The sequence below is a fragment of the Vidua chalybeata genome, chromosome 2 (genome assembly GCF_026979565.1).
Source record: "Vidua chalybeata isolate OUT-0048 chromosome 2, bVidCha1 merged haplotype, whole genome shotgun sequence".
NCBI classification, from domain to species: Eukaryota; Metazoa; Chordata; class Aves; order Passeriformes; family Viduidae; genus Vidua; species Vidua chalybeata.
The window spans coordinates 29,464,331-29,486,428 of NC_071531.1; the positions used below are offsets into that span (position 1 = coordinate 29,464,331).

Here is a 22,098-nt window from a genome sequence, read left to right on the forward strand (position 1 = left end):
TCAGTAACTCCTCACTTGTACTGAAGAGTCCAAAACTTGACATAGTGCCCCAGGGATGATTTCACAAATGCTGCATCCAGAGGAATAATCACTTTCCACAGTTACATTCTCATTAGTAAGGTGCAGACTACCGTTTATCACCCTAGTCACAAGGACACACTGCTGAATTGAGTTCACTTTAGTGTCAACCAGGACATCCAGTCTATTTCTGCAAAGCTATTTTGCATTAGGATGACCTCCAGGATGCATTGCTGAATGGATTTATTCCGTCTCAGATACAGCACTTAGCACATGCCTTGGATTGAACTTTGTGGGTGTCCCATCAGTCCATTTCTTCAGCCTATTGCTGTCCAAAAGAGCAGCCCTGTGCTCCAGTGGGTCAACTATCCCTCCCCATTTTGATTTTGTCTGAAAATTCGTTGGTTTTGCAGTCTATCCCATTGTCAAGGTCATCAATAAGGATGTTAAACATTCCTGGTACCGCTATCACTCCCTGAGGGATGCCTCTAGCAATTAGCTGTGAGCTGCGGTTCGTATGCTGGTCACAACCTGCTATTCCCACAGGTCCCACTGTTTTTCTGATCACTTTTGTGGATCTGTCTGTCTAGCAGAGATTGTGTCAAGGACCTTGCTCACTACAAGATATACAGTATCCAGCGGCTTCCCACTGTCTGAAACACCGCTGGATATGCATGATTTGTATCTAAAACAACAGCTGTAGTTTTTCAACCCTTTAAAAAGTAAGGAACATACAGTTGTACATTCAATTTAATATACTATCAATTTTACACATCATCTTCCAAATAGACTTTGTCCAATGCTCTAAGATATAAATGTTGCATAACAAATAATGGCTTGCTACAAAAATTCTCGAAAACTTCTAAAACCTTCCTTTAAGTGGTAAGTCTCTTGGGCTTCACAACCAGGTGAGCTGTAGGAACATCAAATCTCAACCCTATCAGATTTCTAGCTGGTCAGAATCTCTGAGTGCCTGTTCACCCACGAGAGGGCAGGATGACCCTACTCTATTAGAAGTGAAAGCAAATCTGCTCTCCAGAGTCCCTTGAGGCGCCAAAACCACAGAAGCACAGGGTAGAAACTAAAGAAGGTTAAAACTCTTTGTGGACAATATAATTCAGCAACAAAATTGCCATGGTGCTGTTTAGTTTAAGCTTAGAACATCCAAACTGAGTCTTCTGTAAACTTTCTATGTTTATTCCTATGTTACTATTTCTATGTTTATTTCTATGTTGAAAGAATACTTTTTTGGAGGGGGGAGGGGGGCAGGGCAGACTATCATTCTGTTATTCCATGAAGGCAGACTTCTTAGTGTACAAAAAGCCAATTTTAATTTTAAAAAATGGCTTTGAAAATCGAGGTTATTTGTAAGTTGCATATCATACAATGATTGAGGATGGAAGACACCTTTGGAAGTTATCAGTCAACCCTCCTGCTCAAGATTGGCCAGAATCAACCTGTAGGTTTTTTAGTATGTCCAAGGCTGGAGACTCACAACTTCCCTGGGCAACCTGTGTCACTGCTGGGTCACCTTGACCAGAAAAAAAAAAAATGTTTCTGGTGTTCAGAGGGAACCTCCTGTTTTTAGGTTTTCACCCATTGCCTCTGGTCCTGTCACTGGGCATCACTGACATGAGCCTGACTCCCTCTTCTTTATACCCTCCCTTCAGATGAGGGACTTCACCAGGCTAAAGAGTCCCAGCTCTCTCTGCTTCTCTTCATAGGAAAGATGCTCCAATCCTTTCACCAACCTCATGGCCCTTTGCTGTACTCACTCCACAATGTCCTTGTCTCTTTCCTGCTGAGGAGCCCAGAACAGAACGCAGGACTCCTGATGTGCCCTCAGTGGTGCTGATATTTTAATGATGCTGTAAAAGTATTCCACAGTTCTTTTTGTGTTTTCTCTCTAACATTACAAATATTATAACATCTGTAGAATATATCCATTTTAATGCATAGCTCATATATCTTTACTAAACAGTAATGAATAACAAAAAAACTGTGACAACTGCAGCATTTTTTAGTCGTTATTACAGTCACATCCTCACCCTCTGCTACTGTAAATGTTCTTTGCCACTCTCTGAATTTGCTCTTTTTCTTTCTGTTAAGGTCATTTTGTTCCCTGCTGGCAAACCAGAATAAGAATTATTTTCCTCTATTTTTTTTTTCTTCTGGGCTGACTATGCAACTTGAAAAAAAGTAGCATCACCACAAGAGCCATGTAGTGAGTCTGTTTTTCACCACCATAACTACATGCCTGGCTAACAGAAGCAAATGACACAGCAGTATATTTCAGAGTAATTTGGTTCATTACTGATCCTGTACAATTCCTCATTTTACCTTCTCCTCATCTCTTTACAGCTTCAAAAGTCATCTTAGACATTTCATTTCCAAGATACCTGTTAATCATCCTTTCTTGTTCATTACAAGCCCAGGACTCAAAATGTATTAAAAACTTATCCTGTGATAATCTTGAAAGTGAATATTCTGTCTTGCTCAGAAGCTGATGTGAAAAATCTTCATGGTTTACAGCAACAGGATTTCCTGCTTTTACATATGCCTTAGTGTTGGTATGCTCCCTGTGGGAAGAAATGGTACTGTAGGAATAAATTAAGTCTCACACTGTCATGAATCCATCTTGTGGGGCCTCCACAGAGACAGTAAGGTTTATCCAGAGGTACCTTTAGGAACAGGACCCAAAACTGCACACAATCTAATGAGGTAATTACAAAATGCAACATTCGATGCTTTATAGTTGCGGTGAAGTGAGCAATGAGTGAATGAACACTTGAAAATACAACTCATTAGTAAAAAACTGTCTAGTTTGCCATAGATCTTTTAACTGAATACTTAAAAATATCTATACATATATTTCATACACATTTTTTCCACTCCAAATAACTATCTATAAGTCTGAAGGTTCATATTCAATAAAAACTTAAAGGAAAGAACTTGCCTGTTTATAATCCTGGACTTGGTAACAATGAGTGTTCTGCATCTAATTTTCACTTTTTAAGTCTATTCTGTAGCAAGCCTAAAACTGAAAACTAAGCCTTCTCTGACAGTAAGAATTTCCTGGGTTTGAAAATCCAAAAAGATTAAAGATTGCAGGGATACCTGTAGTAGGATACATCCTGTTCCCCTGAACTAGAAGGAGATTTGGCTCTGACCTTGGCATTTAAGATTATTTCCTATCAGAAAGTATAACTACACATGAGGCCAAAGCATGGAAAAAAAGGGGGATAATCCTTGTTATAAAAAAGCAGTCTATTTTTTCAGTAGCTTAAAGGAATGCTGTCAGCATATCAAAAGAATATCCTACATTTTAATATGTTCTTTCTATCTGGAGATAATAATTACAGTAACAACATGATTATTGTACCTGAAAGCCTTCAAATTTCCCATTTGTGTGAGATTCATTTGAATAGATATATAAAATATTTTAATGTGCATATAAAATACCTTTATATGTATTAGTGCATTTATTTCCCTTAACAATGCATGTAGTTTATATATATATATGTGTATGTATATATCAGTGCACTTATTTCCTGTAACAATGCATATTTTATTTTTATATATAGATATATCAGTGCATTTCTTTCCCTTAACACTGTATTCACATCAGTCTCAAAAGACCCTTTAGTGAGGCATCCATACTAAGGAAAAATAAAATTTCAGCTTGTGATTATCACTATTGAATCAAAGAGGAATAAATGTCAGAAAATGAAAGTTAACAAAAGCAGAACATTGTATTTTCTAGTTGCAAAATACACATTATACTTTCTAATCAAATAATACAGAAGGCATTTATATTATATCAACTGCATTAGAAGGATGAAATAAACCTGCAAGGTATTCAGTTATTCACAATCATAATTTTCTGTCATATATACAGCTATATATAGAAAGAGTATAGGTACATTTGGTTTTCTGTGACATACAAAATTCTCCGCAAAATCTAGAATTATTACTTTACAGAACTCTCATACTTATAAAATGTCCCCTCAGTTTCCTGAACATCTTCTAACAATTTACCCCATCATTACTCAATTGAAGGACTGAAAAAAGTTCAAAAAACACAGCCAGATTTCCAGACTATATAGTCATGTACCTTCTGAAATGAAAGCAACTGTGGGCTTGTAATCCATCCTGATAGTGCAGCACTGTTCTCCAAGACTGTTCACCTGGTGTCAGCCAAGTGTGAGGGCCTGCGTGTCAGTGGCATATGGTACCTCACCTGTTTCCAGAACCTAGAATTGGGTGACTGTGGGTGCACCGTGTGCTCCTCTTTCCATTTGATGGTTCCTTGCTGCTTAATAATAAACCTAAGAGATTCCTGAAGCTTCCCATAAGTCCCAATTGTCTCCATTTCCAGAAGGATCACCTTTATGTCATTTTGAATGAGGGTATTGTATAAAGCAATGTGTTGATCGTAAGCATCTTCTTTAGAATTAACCAGCTGGTGTGTTAGCAGGATGATCAACCTTCTGCTCTTCTGCATCCTCTTCTCAATTGCACTGGCTGCATCTAGCAATGTACAAGAAAATGAAGAGACACTGATATTACTTTTAAAATTCTTTTGAGTTTGGAAACTCCATTTTCATTGCTTTGTAACCAGAAATAATTTCTATCTCACTTCAGTCTGATACAGTTTGTTTATTTATTAGAGAAATACTTTATCCTCTAAACCCCTCAAAAAGACAAAAAAAAAAAAACAACAACCAACCAAAGGCAGTGGAGCAGGGGGAGAAAAAAGCAAGAAGTCCAAAACAAAAAGCTTTCATTGCAAATGAATTTTTTGGTTGAAACATTAATATATTCACTTGCTTTTAAGTATTGTTAGGAATTTCTATTCCAGTGACCTAGAGTCAAGTTCAAGAGATCTGACTGTATCAAAATTGTGTTTGATCAACAGTCTCCATGTAAGGAATTGTGTTGTACCAAGTTAATGCCTTAGAGATGATCTTGCAATACTTACCCATGAAAACTAGTCATTAGGAGACTTTTGGGTTACTTGCATCTAAGAGGCTTATTTCCAGGTGGGGTTAGAGTAAATTACAGTGAATTGTCCTGAGTTATCGTGTGCTCATTTATACACTAGTCTGTGCATTGTGTTGGCCTTCACCCTGCAGGGGTAAATCCAGACTTTCAGGGCATCTGTGTGTCAGCACAACAGAAGGTGTTTGAATTTCCCACTGCCATGTTAGGGAGAGCTGATCAATGCTACTGTCACTGTAATGCTGGGCCAAAAGAGAGGAAGTGGGAGCCCAGCTGAGGATATTCAATGCACCAATTATTTAACAAACCAGCTGATTTGTGGATGCATCAGCCAGTTCCATATGTACCCTCTTTTCCTTTGCTGGGGGCTGCCAGACCACTGCAAGTGGTGTAAGTTTTTGCCATTGACAGTTTTGTGAGCTACTGTAGCTCCTTGTGCTGGGTCTGGGAATGGTCTGGCTCAATAATTTTGCATCTTTTCTTTACCTTCATTTTCCCAAGGCCAGGCAGCCTTTTCACAACTTTTCAGAAGAGAAGGGTATCAAAGATCTCAGCCTCAGCTCAGGGCAGATGAATGACATCTGGCCCAATGCAGATGATTTCAGAAATGTGAAACAGAAAGTGCACCAGCTTAGGCTTCATGCCTGCTCACCGACACAGAGAGAAGATCCAGTCTACAGAAGAACCAGAGCACAAGATAAACAGACAAGTCAGCTCTGGAGAAGAGCAGATAGCACCTAGGTGGCAGCAATCATATGCAATAATATAGAGGGTGTCTGCAAATTAGCACAGATTAATTAACATGATTTCATCCTGAAAGACAAGAAAGTAGGAAGAAAGCATACCAATTCTCTGATAAACTAATGCTGGGAATTGTGTGAAGGGAAAATAGAACATGTCAGTGAAAAGAAGCTGAACTTCTTGTGACTCTAACACCCTCATAAAAGGTTGAAAACTCCTGAGTGATAACAGCAAAAGTGTTTCCTCAGCTGAGTTTGTGGGTTTGGCTGAGCTTGTGGGTTTCTCCTCTTCCTTGTCTTGTAGTCAGCCAAGCCAGCTCATGCACACTTTGGTTGTGGCTTTGTCCAGATAATGGCTGTGCAGAATTAGACTTTCCAAAAAGTGTATGTTTAAAAGAGTCACGCTCAGGGTCATGTTTTCTGTGTAGTCCAAGATGATAAGAAGTCTGTGCCCCTTCCTTGTAGCTTGCTTTTCCTAGCACACTGGAAAGCAGAGAGTGCCCTTGTGACACCTGGCCTGAAAGAGCAGAGAGATGGCTGCTGAGGAGACGAGCTTCAAGGTCAGGAATGTAGAGTGACCTCCTATGCACCCAAAAAGGGACTAGAATCACAATTTGCTCAAGCTTGACAAGTAATTCAGTGCATTACCAGATCTGAAACTTACCTTCTCCAGGATATATATCTCTCCCATAAATACACAATGTATATCCACATTTATTTTCCAGAATATCTGGCATGATTTGGTAAACAAAATATTCCACAAAATTAGCTTCACTGGCGTGGTTTTTGGGGTAGATAACATACGCATCATATATCTTTCCATCTATAAGGCAAAACAAGAGGAAGGAGTATTGTGTTAATGTGAATTAGAGCTATCTATTGCAAAAAGTAGGAGAGAAATAAAAATATCAGTCACTGAAGATCTAAGAAGCGGTTCCGGCCAATCTGCATAATGTATATCATCTGGTGCATGTTTGGAAACTAAAGACTGTGCATATTTGGTGTATTCCATGCTCAATTGTTTTGTCCTGTGTGTTTGTAGCTTTGGAGAGCCTGGCCTTTGTACTGTGAAGGCTGTATTCCAAAGTATATGCAGTAAGATTTCAACTGATTGATGCATATTAGCATGATATAGCAATGAAGCTCAGCATTTGTTATTTCAATGATACAATTTGCTACTAACAGGCTTTGTATCTCAGCACAAGATATTCCATTTAAATTCTTTCATCTTGAAGATTTTATTCATCATTCCTACAGTATATCATACTCCTGACCGAAAATCCCATTTCTTAGGAAACAATCTTCCAATCAGAACCAAATACAAATCAAATTTATTTCATTCCTTGCTTCATTTCTCTAAATTAAGATTTCCATTACAGCATTTCTATTCTAATCACAAATGTTTCTTTCTTTCTGGTGGAAATGGCCATGTCCTTTCTTTTGTTGCTGAGGTTCTTGCTCAAACCATTCTAACAATAGATCCTATGAGGAGCAGCTGAGGGAGCTGGGGTTATCTAGTCTGGAGAAGAGAAGGCTCAGGTTTGAGCCTATTGCTCTCCATAATGACCCAAAAGGAGATTGCAGCCAGGCAGGGGTTAGCCTCTTCTCCGAGGCAAGCAGTGACAGGACAAGAGGACACAATGCTAAACTGGACCAGGGGAGGTTTAGGTTGGATGTTAGGAAGAATTTCTCCATAGAAAGAACGATTAGGCATTGGAATGGGCTGCTCAGGATGGTGTTGGAGTCACCATCCCTGGAGGTGTTTAAGGAAAGGTTGGAAATGGCACTGAATGCCATGGTCTAGCTGACATGGTGCTCGGTCATAGATTGGACTCGGTGATCACAGAGGTCCTCATTGATTATGTGAATCTGTGATTTTGTGATTCTGCAATAATAATGAAATGTCCGTTTCCAGAGTCTAATTAATTTCATCATAAAATATACTTACATGGAAACTGTCCTAAAAAGCATACTTCTTTCCTCTTTAATGAGAAGTACCTAGATCAGCTGTAGATATCTACCATGAACACATCTGTGGTAAGAGTCAGCTTCAGATTTAAAAATCGTCCATTTAGCTGGATTTGGTCTCTTAAAAACATGTACCTCCTGATGTCATTAGGCACTGTCTGCCCTTCAGCTGCCCCCTGCAAAGGGGTTCAGTCTCACTGAAGCCCTAAAGCAGTCCCAGCAGCACCAGCTGCTTATGGTTAGACAGCTGGACCCAGCCACGGGTTTCATATCTAAGATGGAAACTTGCATGCATAAATGCATGTGTTGCATGTTTCATTTCATACAACTAAATGTAGATGTCTGAATCTTGAGCTGAAAGCAACCAGTAAAGTTGCTTTATGTATTCCTCCAGAAACATCTTTCACATTATTGGTATCTTTCTTTTTGGCCTACAATAACTGTTTTGCTCTAATATATGCTTTTAACACATTAGTTATCATGTTTGTTCCTTTGCATTAGAGAGCACATAACAAGTAGAGTTAATAGCACTGTAAATCAGATTTTCAACGTCATTCAGTATTTTATGGTAAATACTTCCATTAAAAAAACTACAAAACTAGGACTAAATCTCTCTTTTATATAATTCAGTGCTACAAAACCCAGGAAACAAGGGAATATAAAGCACTTGCAGAGCTATGTATGACTTCTCTTTACTAAAAGTGTAAGAAAGAGAAGAATCAGGCTCAGGTGTCATGGGTTAGCAACTATCAAATAAATTACTTTCTTTATGATTTGCCATTTTCCTTTTTTTAAACTTTCTTTCTCAAATCTTACTTACCATCCTTGACTGATTGGGGCTGGAATATCTCCCGATACAGCAGGACGATATCAACTCGGAAGGACTGGTAAAGGATAACTGAGAGTGCAATTGCACCTAGCAAAACTAGAGATCCTGTGATCAGGAGGACATTAGGAAGAACCTCTGCAAAGTAGAGGAATATATTGTTAGCCACAGAGAAGTTAACCTGTGTGCTGAAGCTTTAGGCTCATATCCTTACTTCTGTTACTGCTTTCAGGAGCTCAAAACAGAGATGGGAAAGTTTCTTCCTTCCCCAGCTGGCAGAGCCAACACATAGACCTCTAAACTAGAAGCATATAATGCAGTATATAATTAAATATTCACTTTGTTGAATCCAGACCTATTTATGCTAAAAGCTACAGCTGACAATGATGTTTAAGTACCTTGTAATTTTTAAAAACTGGTAATAACACAACCATTTTGTGAGACATCTAAGCCTACGCATGAAAATCCACAAAAGGACAAATGGAGGCTTCTGGCATGATTGCACAAATAGGATACAAAGAGCATGTGCAAATAATGAAATCTGCAAGATAAGAACTAAGATAGCACTAGACAAGCAGGAAAACAGAACATGTCCTGGTCACAGAAATAAAATAAACAATGCTGAAGTCAGATGACGTTCTCTCCTGCCTTTTCCTTTCAAGAGGGTCAAGGAGCATGTAATAGCAATGATGAGTAAGAAAAATTGGGGTAGAAAGGAGCCACCCACTTTAGTTCCAATTTCTGTCACGGAAGAGCCCTACAATCTGTCCACCTTTACCTCAGAGATGAAGACTTATCAAGGATAGATAAAGTCTAGATATATGGAAAACTTTTTTTACATTGAGCATGGTAAAACGCTGGAACAGATTGCCCAGAAAAACTGTGGATGCCCCATCCCTGAAAGTGTTCCAGAAGAGCTTGGATGGGGTGCTGAGAGATTAGGTCTAGTGGAGACCTAGAAACCTTCTAATAAGACTAGGCAAGAAAACAACCAGTTCTTTCTAAAGTGAAGTTTGGTCATATTTTTAACTGTTTCACATGATGCCTATGAAAGAACTTCATCCTTGTTGATCCCTTCAAATTTTACTATTTGATCCATTTTCCTGGTCAATACACACAGACAAAGAAAGGAAACCCCTTTCACTGCCTGGAGGGGCACCATGTTGTTTCTTACTGATACATTTGCTGACAATGTGCTCATGATAACATTACAATTACTGGTGTATTGCATTAAGTCTCTATAAACATCTAGAAAATAAATAGGTTCCAGTATCAACTTTTGCAATTATGAACCTAAAAAATGCTATTTATATTTGCACTGATTAGACCAAGGCTGGAAAAGAAGTGATGTGCTCATGCAGTTTGTAATGTGTAAGATGAGACCCCCACAGAGGTGTCTTCCTGGAAGAGCAGGTTCAATTTCCAGTAATGCTGGATTAGCCTCTTCTTTCTTTGGAATTAACTAATGAACATTCACTAATTTAATTCACTAGTGAACATTCAGCACAGTGGGGGCAAATGCCACAAGCCCCTTTGACTTTACTACATCATTTAGCAGCTGAGTTCATGAGTAAGCCATGTTCTATTTATATTCAAGAACAATGGGAATACAGAACTATCAGCTCACAAGGACTAATATTGGAAAGGCCAGAGAAAACATGTCAGAAAGCAACTTTTGAAGGAGTTCCAGACAAACTCCAGAAGAGCAGCAGTTTTTTCTATCTTCTCTGGCATCTAAGGTGGATGCACTTACATACAGTGAAGGCAGAGATCTGGGTCTAGAGTTCCTGTTCACACCAGTCCACAAAATATGAGCCAAAAGGTTAGCTTTAGCTAACCTTAGCTTTGAGGAAGAGCAGAGATTATATTTTGGGCTGAACTTTATCTCTGCTTTGAATGACTGTGTAAAAAAAAAAAAAAAAACAAAAAAAAAACATTAACAGGATAGTGCGCTGTGAGAAACACTAAGCAGCAATCATATATTTGGATTTTTTTTTCCTATTAAATACAAACATACAAACAAAACAAAAAAAGGAGTGTGCACATCTTTATTACACATTTACAAGATGAGAGGCACAAGTGAATCCTATAGCATTTTCACTATTCTGAGAAACAAGAGGCATTGCTTTAACATAAATGTTGCTGAGCTGTGTGAGCTTCTGGACATAGCATTGCTGACACCAACAGCGCTGAGGGGCAGAGGCAGACACCTTGTCAACAGCAGCAAGAAGGACAAGAACATAAAAAAGGTAGCAGTGAAAGCAGGGTCACAGCCAAGAGCTTTTATGATCATTTACTGAAGACCTATGAATAAAAAACAAAATAAGACTTGTCTATAACAAAATTTAGGCTCAATGACTCATGGGATGAATACAGGATATGCTATATGTTCTCCTTCATCTAGTCTGTATTATGGGGTCAACAAGGGACTTGTATTAATAAACTAGTGAGCAGAAACTGTTACTCAGTTTCCTTCCCTCTCATTCCAAGTACACTCCCACACTCAGATACTTCAGTGCAGAGCTGGTGTGCTTCCAGCTTCCTGAGTGAAGCTGCACTCAAACTCACCTATCCAACCAAAACATCTCCTGCCATCTTCCTGCTGGGTGTTATTTTGCTGCTACAATTCACCTACATCTCTTCTAGTCTAGGCTACAGCAAGGAAATTTGTCTAGGTTTTGAATCCATGATCCTGTAGAAAGTCATGAGCAGTCGAGAATACAGCAGGACATGTACTGTGCACACCCTGTGATCACAGTACACTTGATTTTAGTCTTCCCACCTCTCTTTTATAGAAAACAAATCCCTGTTAAAAATCTTGACATTTACTTTCAAAGTCCTTGAGAAAAGAGAGTAGTTTTAGATTACATATTAGGAAGAAATTCTTTCCTGTGAGGGTGCTGAGGTACTGGAACAGGTTGCCCAGAGAAGCTGTGGATGCCCCATCCCTGTAAGTGTTCAAGGCCAGGCTGGATGGAGCTCTGAGCAACTTAGTCTAGTGAAAGGTGTCCCTGCCCTTGGCAGAGGGTTTGGAACTAAATGATCTTTAAGGTTCCTTCCAACCCAAACCATTCTATGATGCCATGATTCTTCGTGGTTTAGCATATCTGAAGGGATGAAAAAGGAAACAATTGATCACAGCTGCTTCTTGAGCCTTCACAGACAAAATAGCATTTTCGGCCATAGGAATCTGATTCAGAGGTGTTGGCAACAGTGCTTAGGGATCTGGTTATCCCTATTAAAAAAAAAAAAAAATCCTGTATGAGCTAAGGATTATCCCTATCCCCATCATTTACTGCCCTGGATTTTCCTTCTGTTTCATGTACTGCTAGAACCAGGAATTTTAAAACAAAACCAAGGGATAGCCTTTGAAGTGCTACTCACACCTCTGTGTGGTGCAGAGGGAACACAGTGACAGTCAAAGATAAAGAGTGATTTTGAAGACGTGATTTGCATAACATTCAGTTCAAAAAGGGCACTACAGTTGATGCAGTATAGTAAGGAAGGCAAACAAACTGGCAAACCAGCAGCTCAAACCCTTGTATTTAAAGTTTGCCCATTTTCTGCCACACTTGTACACTAAAGACAATAGTTTGATTTGTCACAGTGGAGAAATATCTTAGAAACAGGATATTCTTGTCACAGAGCTGAAATAGTCACACTCTCCATATTTCATCTCTTGCTGACACTGTTTGAATAATGTCCCACTCTCTCCCCAACCCCAAGAACAAGAACTCAGCCACGAGAATTTTTCAACTGGCTGGAACATATAGGGAAGAAGCAAGCTGGTTTTGCTTCTTATTAACTGAAACTCTTTTACTGTCTGAAACAAATAATAAAATAAACTCACCAACATATTTCAAGCTAAGTGCAAATTGTAAAGAATCAAAATGAAAAAATCCTACCCTTAGATTGCACTTTGAGTTGTAACGTCACCGTGACTCTTGTGTTGTACATTGTGTTCAATGCTATACATGTGAAATTTGACTGCAGATCCTCCTCTTTTACTTCAGTAATATTCAAAGTGGTCTCTTCATAGTAGACTTGCTCATGTCCATCAAAACTAATAGAAAGAGAAAGAGAAAGAGATGGTACCATTGGTTTTAATGGCTAGCTATAGTTTGCATAGAAGAAAGATTATTCTGTGTTATATGCACTTACAAATTAGTTTCTTCATGAAATCTTGAAAAAACAAGGCTTTTCACTGGGATGTTATCCACATCCCACATGACAGCAGCCAGTGGCTGTTTCTTAATCCCCAGGCGAGCCTGACATCTCAGGGACAAAGAAGCACCTAACCAAGATACAGAGATGTAAACATTCCTTGATGAAAAACAAAATTGTATTTTCCTCAAAGCATCTTTTTCTACAAATCTTCATACAACTTGTGAGTTTTGTCACAACAATTTTGACATATTTTTCAGAACTACTGCTGACAAACTGATACATAGAAGAGACAAAAAGAAATATTAACAGGAATTTTTCAGCAAATGATCTAATAACATGCCAAGGATTACAAAAGGAATTATTTATATTTGTTATGATGAAGGCAATGTACCCTTTACTTGTGATGCTTGACACATATAATCAGCTAGTGAGGAACATAGAATGGATATGATGGTTGACACACAAATGTACACAGAAATAATCTAATTAAATTTCAGTATATATTATTTTGCATAAGACTTGTGTGCAGCCTTATCTTGGATTTTATTCAAGCTGGACAAAAGTAAAGTAAGACAGTCCAAGCAAAACTAAAATAGGAAATTACTTTTATTAAATATTTCCCATGAGGGAATATTTACTCCGAAGTAAAGGTCACCATTGCAGCGAAAGAAAGTAGCATTTAAGCATGTTAAATTGTTTCCACCTAAGTCTGCATCTAAGCAGGTCTTAGATAAGATCATTAAATCTTATGGTTGGATCACGAACTGGTATTAGGGAGCATGGAGAAATCCCTTCATTTTCGCAAACAGTAGACAATAGAACCAGCACAGCAATGGGGTTTCAAATGTAAAATGAATTTTCTCTGTGTAAGCACTGCCACAGTGATAGGCAGAGCCCACAGCGCAGTAGGCACTGACCATCTTACTAGAGAAAGCTTGTCCTCAAGCTTTCTGAACAACAAAACAACTGGGGAAAGAGGAATAAAAGAATGTGAATGTCAGTCAACTGACAAGTCTCTGATCCCCAGCACGTGGCACAGAGAGGGCTGTGGACCCCAGCAGTATCTGCTGCCAGAGCAGTCCTGTTGTAGGACAGAGGCAGAGGAGCGGTAGGTACAAACCCTTCTCCCACTGGCCCAGCTTCACCCCACTTGCCCTGACAGATAGGCATCCTGGATTACCTATTTAGATTTCAGATGGGTTTAGTCTCTTTCTGGAGAGCTCCACCTTTCTCCACTGACTGCAGACAAATCCCAGACAACTGTCACTCCTACCAGGAGCACCTTGTCCTGATGGTGTGAGTTACCCAGGATTAATCTGAGTCCCTGAGAACATCAATAGCCCTGGGAGCCGGGAGCAAGCTCTACATCATGGGCTGTCCATCTGGCTCTGTCTAAATCCACTGCTGGGTCCTGTCCTTCAGCCCTCCCAGTATCTTCCACCCAGGCTGGTCTGATCACTGCTAGCCAACATGGATATGAGACAGGCAGTGCTCCTCAGCCTCAGAGCCAGCAACCAGTTCCTTGTGATCTTTCATTCCTCAACAGAGACACAGGCACTGTCTTCACATGGGGACTGAAAGTAGTAAGGAGTAGCTCTAGCCACAAGAATAGTCCATCCTTCCTTCTTAGGGGTACCATCAAGCAGTTTTGAGAGAATTAGCCACAGCCCTCTTTGAAGTGGGTGGAAGCTGTCACCTTTCAGCTGAGATGCAATGATTCACTCTGTGAATAACCCTAGTCTATCCCAGTGAGAGTAGAACTAGCTTTTTAAAGCTTCTTAAACTTCACTTAATGCCTAAATAACTCATCAGTTATATCTAACTTCACACCCTTGCGCCTGGAGGGAATTAAGTCTGGTAAATACTATGGTGCAAAACTGTGACAAAAAGTTCTATCATTACATCTTCTTGAAAATACCCATGTTTACTGGACCATTACAAAATTTTAATTTAAAAACAAATTGAAATTTGTACTCACCAAGCTCTGCCTCTACTACATCGTTATTCTTTGGAAATATGATTTGAGGTGGTAGAGGTGAGTATTTCACTTTAGAAATTAAAGAGGTAAAGAAAGCATGCATTAACAAGCTGTGAAAATGCATTTTGTAATATAAGGCTTGTAATCTGTACAATTAATATTTTATGAGCACAAAACAGAATTGCAAACTAACAGTCTTTCACATACCTGTTGGGATCATCTGGTTTTATTTCTACAACCAAATATCTCTGGGGAGTATGTGCATATTAATAGTTCCAGTATCTTCTCCCCATCTATTTAACTTTTACCTTTGTACATAGAAAGTAAGGGAAAAAATTAGGTTTTGAAGTACTGTTTTAGCTGCTGAGTGGGGGAAAAAAGCAAATGCTGTTATAGGCTTGTGTGTTTTCTCCACTGTTCTGGGGTTTTATTAGGAGACATTTGAGAAATTACTCACATCAATTATATGAAATAGCTAATATGTAATTTATGAAGTATCTGAACTCCAAACATATTGCTTTCTAACCCTTTCTTCATTAAGCTTTTCCATCTCAAGGCACCTCTGTGAAACAGGTATTTCCCAAAAAATTCTCTAGGAACACATTTCGGTCCCTGTTTCCCAGACTGACTGGATATGATAAGATAGAAGTCAGGAGAAAGCCAGTAGCTTCCCAGCTACCTGACTATGCTAAGTTCTTAGCTGCCAGCAGTCAGAGGCAGAAACTCCTCTGGATCAGCGTGGATCTGCAAGGTAACAGGAATGTATATCACAACTCTCTAATATTAACAAAACAGAACTGCTCCAATCATCAGCATACTAATTTTAAGGTCTGATAAAAACTCAAAGTTGTCATTAAGTACTTTGAATTTAGCAAAACCTGGAGCAGACATGCCAGACCCAGCCCAGATTTCGCAGTTATGTTGTGATCTCTTCTTTCTGCAATGATTTCAAAAGAGAGTTAGATGAACTTTAAGATCTGTCTGGATGTAACAAAGGCTTTTGTAAATTTGAATGCCTGGGGCCAAATAAAACCCAGAAATTTTTGTTGTAACCCAGGAAGTACATTCAAACAAAAATTGTTAGGCAGAGAAGTATCATGGAAAGCATGATTGTGATCATGTAGAGCAACAGGTAGAAAAGGAGGAAAAGCACATTTCCCAGCTGCTGAACTAGGTCTCTGCTCAGTCTGTCCTGCTCAGAATAATCAGAATGAGCTCTGCTACTGACATCTGGGCACAGCAGCAAAAGCTCCATCCAGGGCTCCTGCATTCTGCCCACAAGCTGTGTGCCTCCCCAGAGCAAAAAGGCCTGATAGTCACTTTGCAAATGGATGCTTTTTTAAAAAACCAAACAAACAAACTAAACAGCAACAAAACAACCACATGAGCCAAACTCAAGCCCTCCACCACCCCCCAAGAAAAGGTCTTTTTGACTATTTTTCTGCTGATCTGATTGCAGAAATGAAGATACATTTTGAAGTTTTGCGAGTTGATGCAATCTGAAACTGTAAATTTCTGTGTGCCGTTTCCTGAATGCTATCCAAATACAAAGCCTCCTTGAGGAGAATGCATCCTAGAGGCAACCCAAAGTCCACACATCTCAGTCATATTGGGTATGTTCAAAATCACAGAGACATAGTAATCACTGAGATCCATCCACTTTCTATTTCTATATATATCTTGTTCATTTTGTCTCATTCAAGACTAATTTAAAAGTTTTTTCAGTCCTACTATCACATGAATGTTAGATGGTTGAGGTGGACCAAGAGGCATTAAGCTGTAGGCCATCAGTGCGTGACTAATTTAGTGATCACCAGACAATCCTCACTAGACACAGATTTTGCTGCCCTCAAAAAATAGAAAGCAGAGCATTGTGGCATTCCACTGAGGAGATCCTTAATCTCAGAAATGTGCTACCAGAGAACTCTATCAACCACAGCACCTAACCAGAGTTATCAGAATCTTTTAAACAAAAAACTGAATGAGACCAGATCTGACTTTACCTCATCTGCTCTATGTGGGTGACCATCCACAAAATTAATCTAATAAAGCTGATGTAAATCTTAACTATGATGAAACAAACCAACCAAAACGCTTTCTCTTTTTAACATACGAAAGGAGATTCCTTTGCTCTAAGTTGACATCAGTCTTTTAATCTTAGCAAGCTACAGAATTACTGTCTTACCCCCACTTATGAAAATTCTTGTTGCTGATACATTAAACACATTTCCTTTATGGGTATAAATGAATTGACAAGTATAATAACCATCATCCTCCCTTCTTGGATTCTCAATATAAATATATTTCTCTTTCTTGAAGTATCTCTGTCCCTGAAGAGGTTTGCAGTCCTGGAAAAGAAAAATGTGTTTGGTCGCAAAGAGCTTTTCAGTATTCTGACCTACAGTGGCACTATCAGGGTTTTATTTACCTTATACCACTGGACAATAGTAGCATTCTTATAGTTATCAATAGTAGGACAAACAATTCTTCCTCTTCCAGTGTCATTTGGGTAACGAATCTGACTTGGGAAACATTCTCCTGGCTTGTATGAATGCACTTGCACACTCACGTTGTATGACTTTGTGCGATTACTTGAACTTTAAAAATGGAATAAAGTATGTCAGTCAGTGATTGCATTTTTACATGGAATATATCAGTGTTTATAATAAATGTGTGTCATTCTATAAACATGTGGATGATTATTGTATTTCAGTTGCAGCTTGGTTTTAATGATCTGCCATAAAAATAGCAATTGCAGGGTGAAAACTTATGGAAAAAAGTCATCATGTCCAAAAATTAAAATTAGAATATATTATCAAAATATATATTCTTGCCAGTCTTACACCTTCCACTTTCCATGCGACACTTACAAATGTGTTACACAAGTGTAGTTTCCAGAATCCTCTCTAGAAGTTGGCAGAAACCAAAGAAATCTTTCTGTGGAAAATACTCGTGATCCATCCTCTTCCACAGGAATTATTTTATGAGTATCCATGCAATACCAGGTGATTTTCACAGATGAATTCCACTTGGGACATTTTATAACTAAAGCCTCACCTTCCATAGGATCAACTGCAAATGAACAAAAGATTAAAATCTCAGATAAATTAAACCTTTGTCTGCTGAGAACTTGGCATTCCTGGATCAGCAGGCCAGTCATGTCCCTCTACCCTCCTTGAGCTTTCAGAGATGATACATAGCAAGCTTATTTTCACTAGATTGTTTTTCAATAAAAATTTTGTTTGCCTTGAGTTATTAAGCCATTTGTTTAGAAAAACAGTAACTAGTGTGGGGGGCACAAATAAACAAATGAACAAACAAACAAATCCCTAGGTTCTAAGTGGACATACAGTAAAAAACAAGAGGACTTAACTGAAAAAATAGTGATTTTTTACAATGAGCTTATTATGCAAATCTTTGCCTAAAATACTGCTTTCATTAAAAAAAATAATTAAAGAAAAATGCTGGCTTTAACGTAGTTATCTTTCAGTATAGTGAATATTTATTTATGCAATGCGTAAATGCTTTTTTCCTGCCTTTTTAATACTGAGAAATGAAATTGTTTTTTTTTTTTTCTGGAAGAAAGAAATCACAGAAGAAGGAAGTCTGTAGATTAGATCTTTAGGAAATATAGAATAAAATAAAACCACAAAAAAAACAGCTTCTCTCTGAAGTTCATGAAAATGGGGTGGGGAAAAATGAAAGCAATGTGATAGCCTGAAAGGAAGAATCTGATGAGAAAGTGGGAAGGTGAAAAGATACAGAAATAACTAAGAAAAATAAGAAGCTTAGAAAAATAAACTACATGTGCTCACACATAAGAAAATCTGGGAGTAAGACACTAATTTTTTTTTTTTTTTAGCTGAATATACTTCTACTTTTGAATACTGAAATTGGCCCAAAGAAACTACAATCAAGCAATTTTGACAAATACTTAAGTGCTCAGGTACCTGAATATTGTACTGGCCACTGAAAACAAACATTAATTTTAAAGTTAAATTTCATTCTGAGAAGAAAAAGATGGGAGTATGAGCAAAGATGGTGACAGAACAAAGATTGAGATAGATTGGCAGAGGAGCTGCAAAAGATAAGGGAGTGTGAAAATGAGAGTAGATAACCAAACAGCTAACCAAAACAGACAGTGTCTATCAAAAATTATACTTTGCAGTGGTGGCTTTAGACATGTAGATGCACAAATCAGGAGCTGAGAGTCTCTACATGATGAACACTTCTGCCCTGGTTCTTTCTAAAGAAGTGGTCCATCTCCACTGATATTGTCATCTGGCTTATTAATTGGGGGCTCCTAAATTAGCCAGGTATGAGTATGAGTAACCCCAACCACATCATTTTAAAAATTTTCCCACCCACTACACTTGCAAAGACACTGGGACATATCAGGGGATCAGAAAAGGCAACATTGCTCCATCAAAGGTGGAACACATTGGAAATACAGATTTCTTTGAGGGAAAATAGTGTGGAGAGGGAAGACTGAAAAAGGAAGGCCTCATCTAAACTCAATGACATCTGTGAAAATCATTTCAGCAAATTCTTCAGCACAATTTGGCATCTTAATAAACCTAATTTGCTTGAACCTTAGCATTCCTATTGTAAAAGTGACAATATGGAGAAATATTTAGAGATCATATCTTAGACAATTTTTCAAACAAATGAGCATCTCAGCTCGAGAATAGAAGTACGCAAGTGCTGTGCAGCACTGTGTCACTGGTCAGCATTGTATAGCTGAGTCAGTAGAGATGGCCCATCAGAAATAGTTTACTGCTCTGGACGTTCCCCTGTGCAGGGAAACATTATTTTACACTGCATTTTTCAATTAACACCCCCAAATTCAGGACATTAAAGAGCATTTCTATGGAAGACAGCACCCATTTACACCCCTGATTCAGCAGGGTGCACATGCATACACGCTGCTCAGTGCAATTAAAGCATGCTCTTGGAGTTTGTGCCCAGCTGGAACCTGGAGCACCAGCTACTCTCAAATTCTTTCAAGAAGACCCTTTTCTTTCTGCTTGCAGAGGTGCCAAGTGGCAGAAGTTGAACCTAGACTTGCTGCTACAGAAATGGATAGTGTTTGGTGCATTTTAATATACATTAAAAACTAGATTTTAAGTTGTGATTTCTGGCTTGAGGTGAACTCACTATCTTTAGACTTAAAAATAAACCCACCAATTTGGAAACAGCCTACAGATTTGTAGAGAACAAACCTTATCAGAAAGTATTTTTAAAACGTTACTTACATGTTTCAGATGTCATAGAAACCGAGAGGAAGGTAGACAGGAGGATCAAATCTATATGCCCCATCATATTTCTAAACTAAGAAGAAAAACATTGATATCTTACTCTGGCTGCATCAGCAATGCTGTATCAATGCACATCAGAGAATTAAACAGAAAATGGTATCATGCAGTGATAAACTGTATCATGTGAGCTGCTCTGTAAAGTGTGTGCACATAGCAGTGGTTTTGCAGCTTTGAGGTGATGTTATTTGTTCCATCATCATTAAAACTACAGTTATGACTTAGTTTAGTGGGAGTCAGGAAACTACTCTCTCATGATGCTCCTCAGGCAGAAGCCTCTTTCAACTTGCTTGCTTTATTTTTTAAGGAAGACATTGGCATTCTCTTCACAGTCAAGTGCAGAGAAACTGTATCCCAACTTAGAAAAGGACAGATCCTGGGTTTGAAAATGTATACTCTGGTTCTGAATTAAGGTTACATCCAATCAATTGCTTAGATGCAAAATACTTTTTAAATGTCTTTTTATGAAAGAGGAGTTATCTTCAGTGACAGCTTCTCTAGGTAAGTGTTAGGCAGTAAGATCAAAACCAGGTGAGTGTCATAAACAATGCTAAGCTGAAGAAATGGACTGGAAAGGTAAGTAAAGGAGCATAATATGAACTTAGCTAACAGCAGCAGGGCAGGTATTGTATCCCACTGATATTTTCACTTGTGTCTAACTGATAGGCATCAGCTGTAATTCACGCCTCATGATGTGGCTCAAGAACTCTCCAGCAAACCACTTTATTTAAAAAACCTGACCGTTTGATCATGGGCATTAAGCTGACCTAATCCAGGAGTATGTCAGGAGACAGCAGGCATGCAATCCAGCTACACTACATTGCTGTAAGCATTCTACTTACCATGAAAAAGCCGTGAATGCAGTTCTTCACTGCAGATCACAGAGCAGTGGGTTCTATTGTCGTGTATGAGTAAGCAGCAGTCACAGAGTCCTACAGACAGTAGACAAGTTGGTTTTGAGAGAAATCAAGTCAGAAAGGAAATATAATTTATCTTGCAGATAGTGAGCACAAGGGGAGTAGTAAAAAACAGGCAAGAAATGTTAAGTACTGTCGTCACACTTACTGCAAGGAATTTTTATTTCAGTGCCAAAATCTTCCAGACTAAATAAACATTGACAGGACTTATCAAGTCCTATGTTTTTGCCAAGTCTGAAATTCAAAGCAAACTCAGTTTTGAACTTTCAGAAGTATCATCAGCTTTGTATTGATATGGAAAGTTTCTTCTTTTAGAAGGTTTAATTTTCCAGAGGGTTATTCTTGACCTCTGAAAAAACAATAACAAAACTTAGTGTTCGAAGAGAAAAATGCGAGAATTTCATTGTAGGTATATTCACATTTCATTGCAAGGATATTCACAAATCACAGGAAAGATGAGGTTTAGACCAAAAATGCAGCATCTCAGCATTAATGTCACAGCAAAACTGATGCCATGCCTTTTACAGGAAATGAGTGACCAGTCAGGAGAAATATTATGTGTGAGAATCCACTTGCTTTCATTATTGCTGGAGAAAAGCACCACATGTAAGTGCAAATCTATTGACTTCTTTAATTTTAAAGAAACCTTAGGCCAGCTGAACAGATTTTTAGAGGGTACCTTTCAACACTAACAACAAGAGTTTTACCCTGGAAGGAATGAACAAGGTGGCCCAGAACAGGGTTCATGAGTGACCTGGGACTGGACAGATCCTTAGGAGAAAAAGACGTCACAAAATGGCACAATGAAATTCACAACATGGGCACAGCAAAGTATTCAGCTTTGTTCATCATTTAGAGCATGAGGCTTGTTCTTAGAATCACTTCTAACACTAGCAGGGAGCAAAAATATCCAGAATATACCTACCTTCTCTACTGGGAGGCTTTTCCCACCAAGTCTTTGGTTTTGTTCCAGCAACTTATTTGCCCCTAACAAGATCTCCCAGCAGTTATATTAACTGCCCTTTTATTTTTTAGAGCTATCTTGTTTAAGTGAGTGATACCTCAGCAAGATGACAAAAACTAAACTGATGAATTTTTAAAGAAAAATAATTTCATAGTCTAAGTCTGGAGTCTTTCTGAAATGAAGGTTTTTTTCCCATTTGATATC

At 38.5% G+C, this 22,098-nt stretch overlaps 1 protein-coding gene across 1 annotated transcript; it reads right to left on the bottom strand.

Moving 5' to 3' along the window:
• Positions 1 to 3,872: 3,872 nt before the first annotated feature.
• On the bottom strand, positions 3,873 to 20,935 carry IL1RL1 (interleukin 1 receptor like 1). Its single transcript, XM_053935320.1, has 11 exons — positions 20,856 to 20,935; positions 19,954 to 20,029; positions 17,569 to 17,770; positions 17,127 to 17,295; positions 16,884 to 17,046; positions 14,699 to 14,767; positions 12,715 to 12,847; positions 12,459 to 12,616; positions 8,548 to 8,691; positions 6,424 to 6,582; positions 3,873 to 4,548 (listed from the first exon to the last, which is right to left on the bottom strand). Exons 1-11 carry the CDS (start codon positions 20,856 to 20,858, stop codon positions 4,202 to 4,204), a joined length of 1,623 nt encoding a protein of 540 aa, XP_053791295.1. The 5' UTR covers positions 20,859 to 20,935; the 3' UTR covers positions 3,873 to 4,201.
• Between the last annotated feature and the right edge of the window lie 1,163 nt (positions 20,936 to 22,098).

What these genes read in the sequence shown, in the direction of transcription:
- IL1RL1 (XM_053935320.1), bottom strand. An exon ending in TACACTTGTGTAACACATTT is followed by an intron (nt 17,296 to 17,568) that starts GTAAGTGTCGCA and finishes CCATTTTTAAAG; the next exon opens with TTCAAGTAATCGCACAAAGT. An exon ending in AAGAATTTTCATAAGTGGGG is followed by an intron (nt 14,768 to 16,883) that starts GTAAGACAGTAA and finishes TAATTTCTAAAG; the next exon opens with TGAAATACTCACCTCTACCA.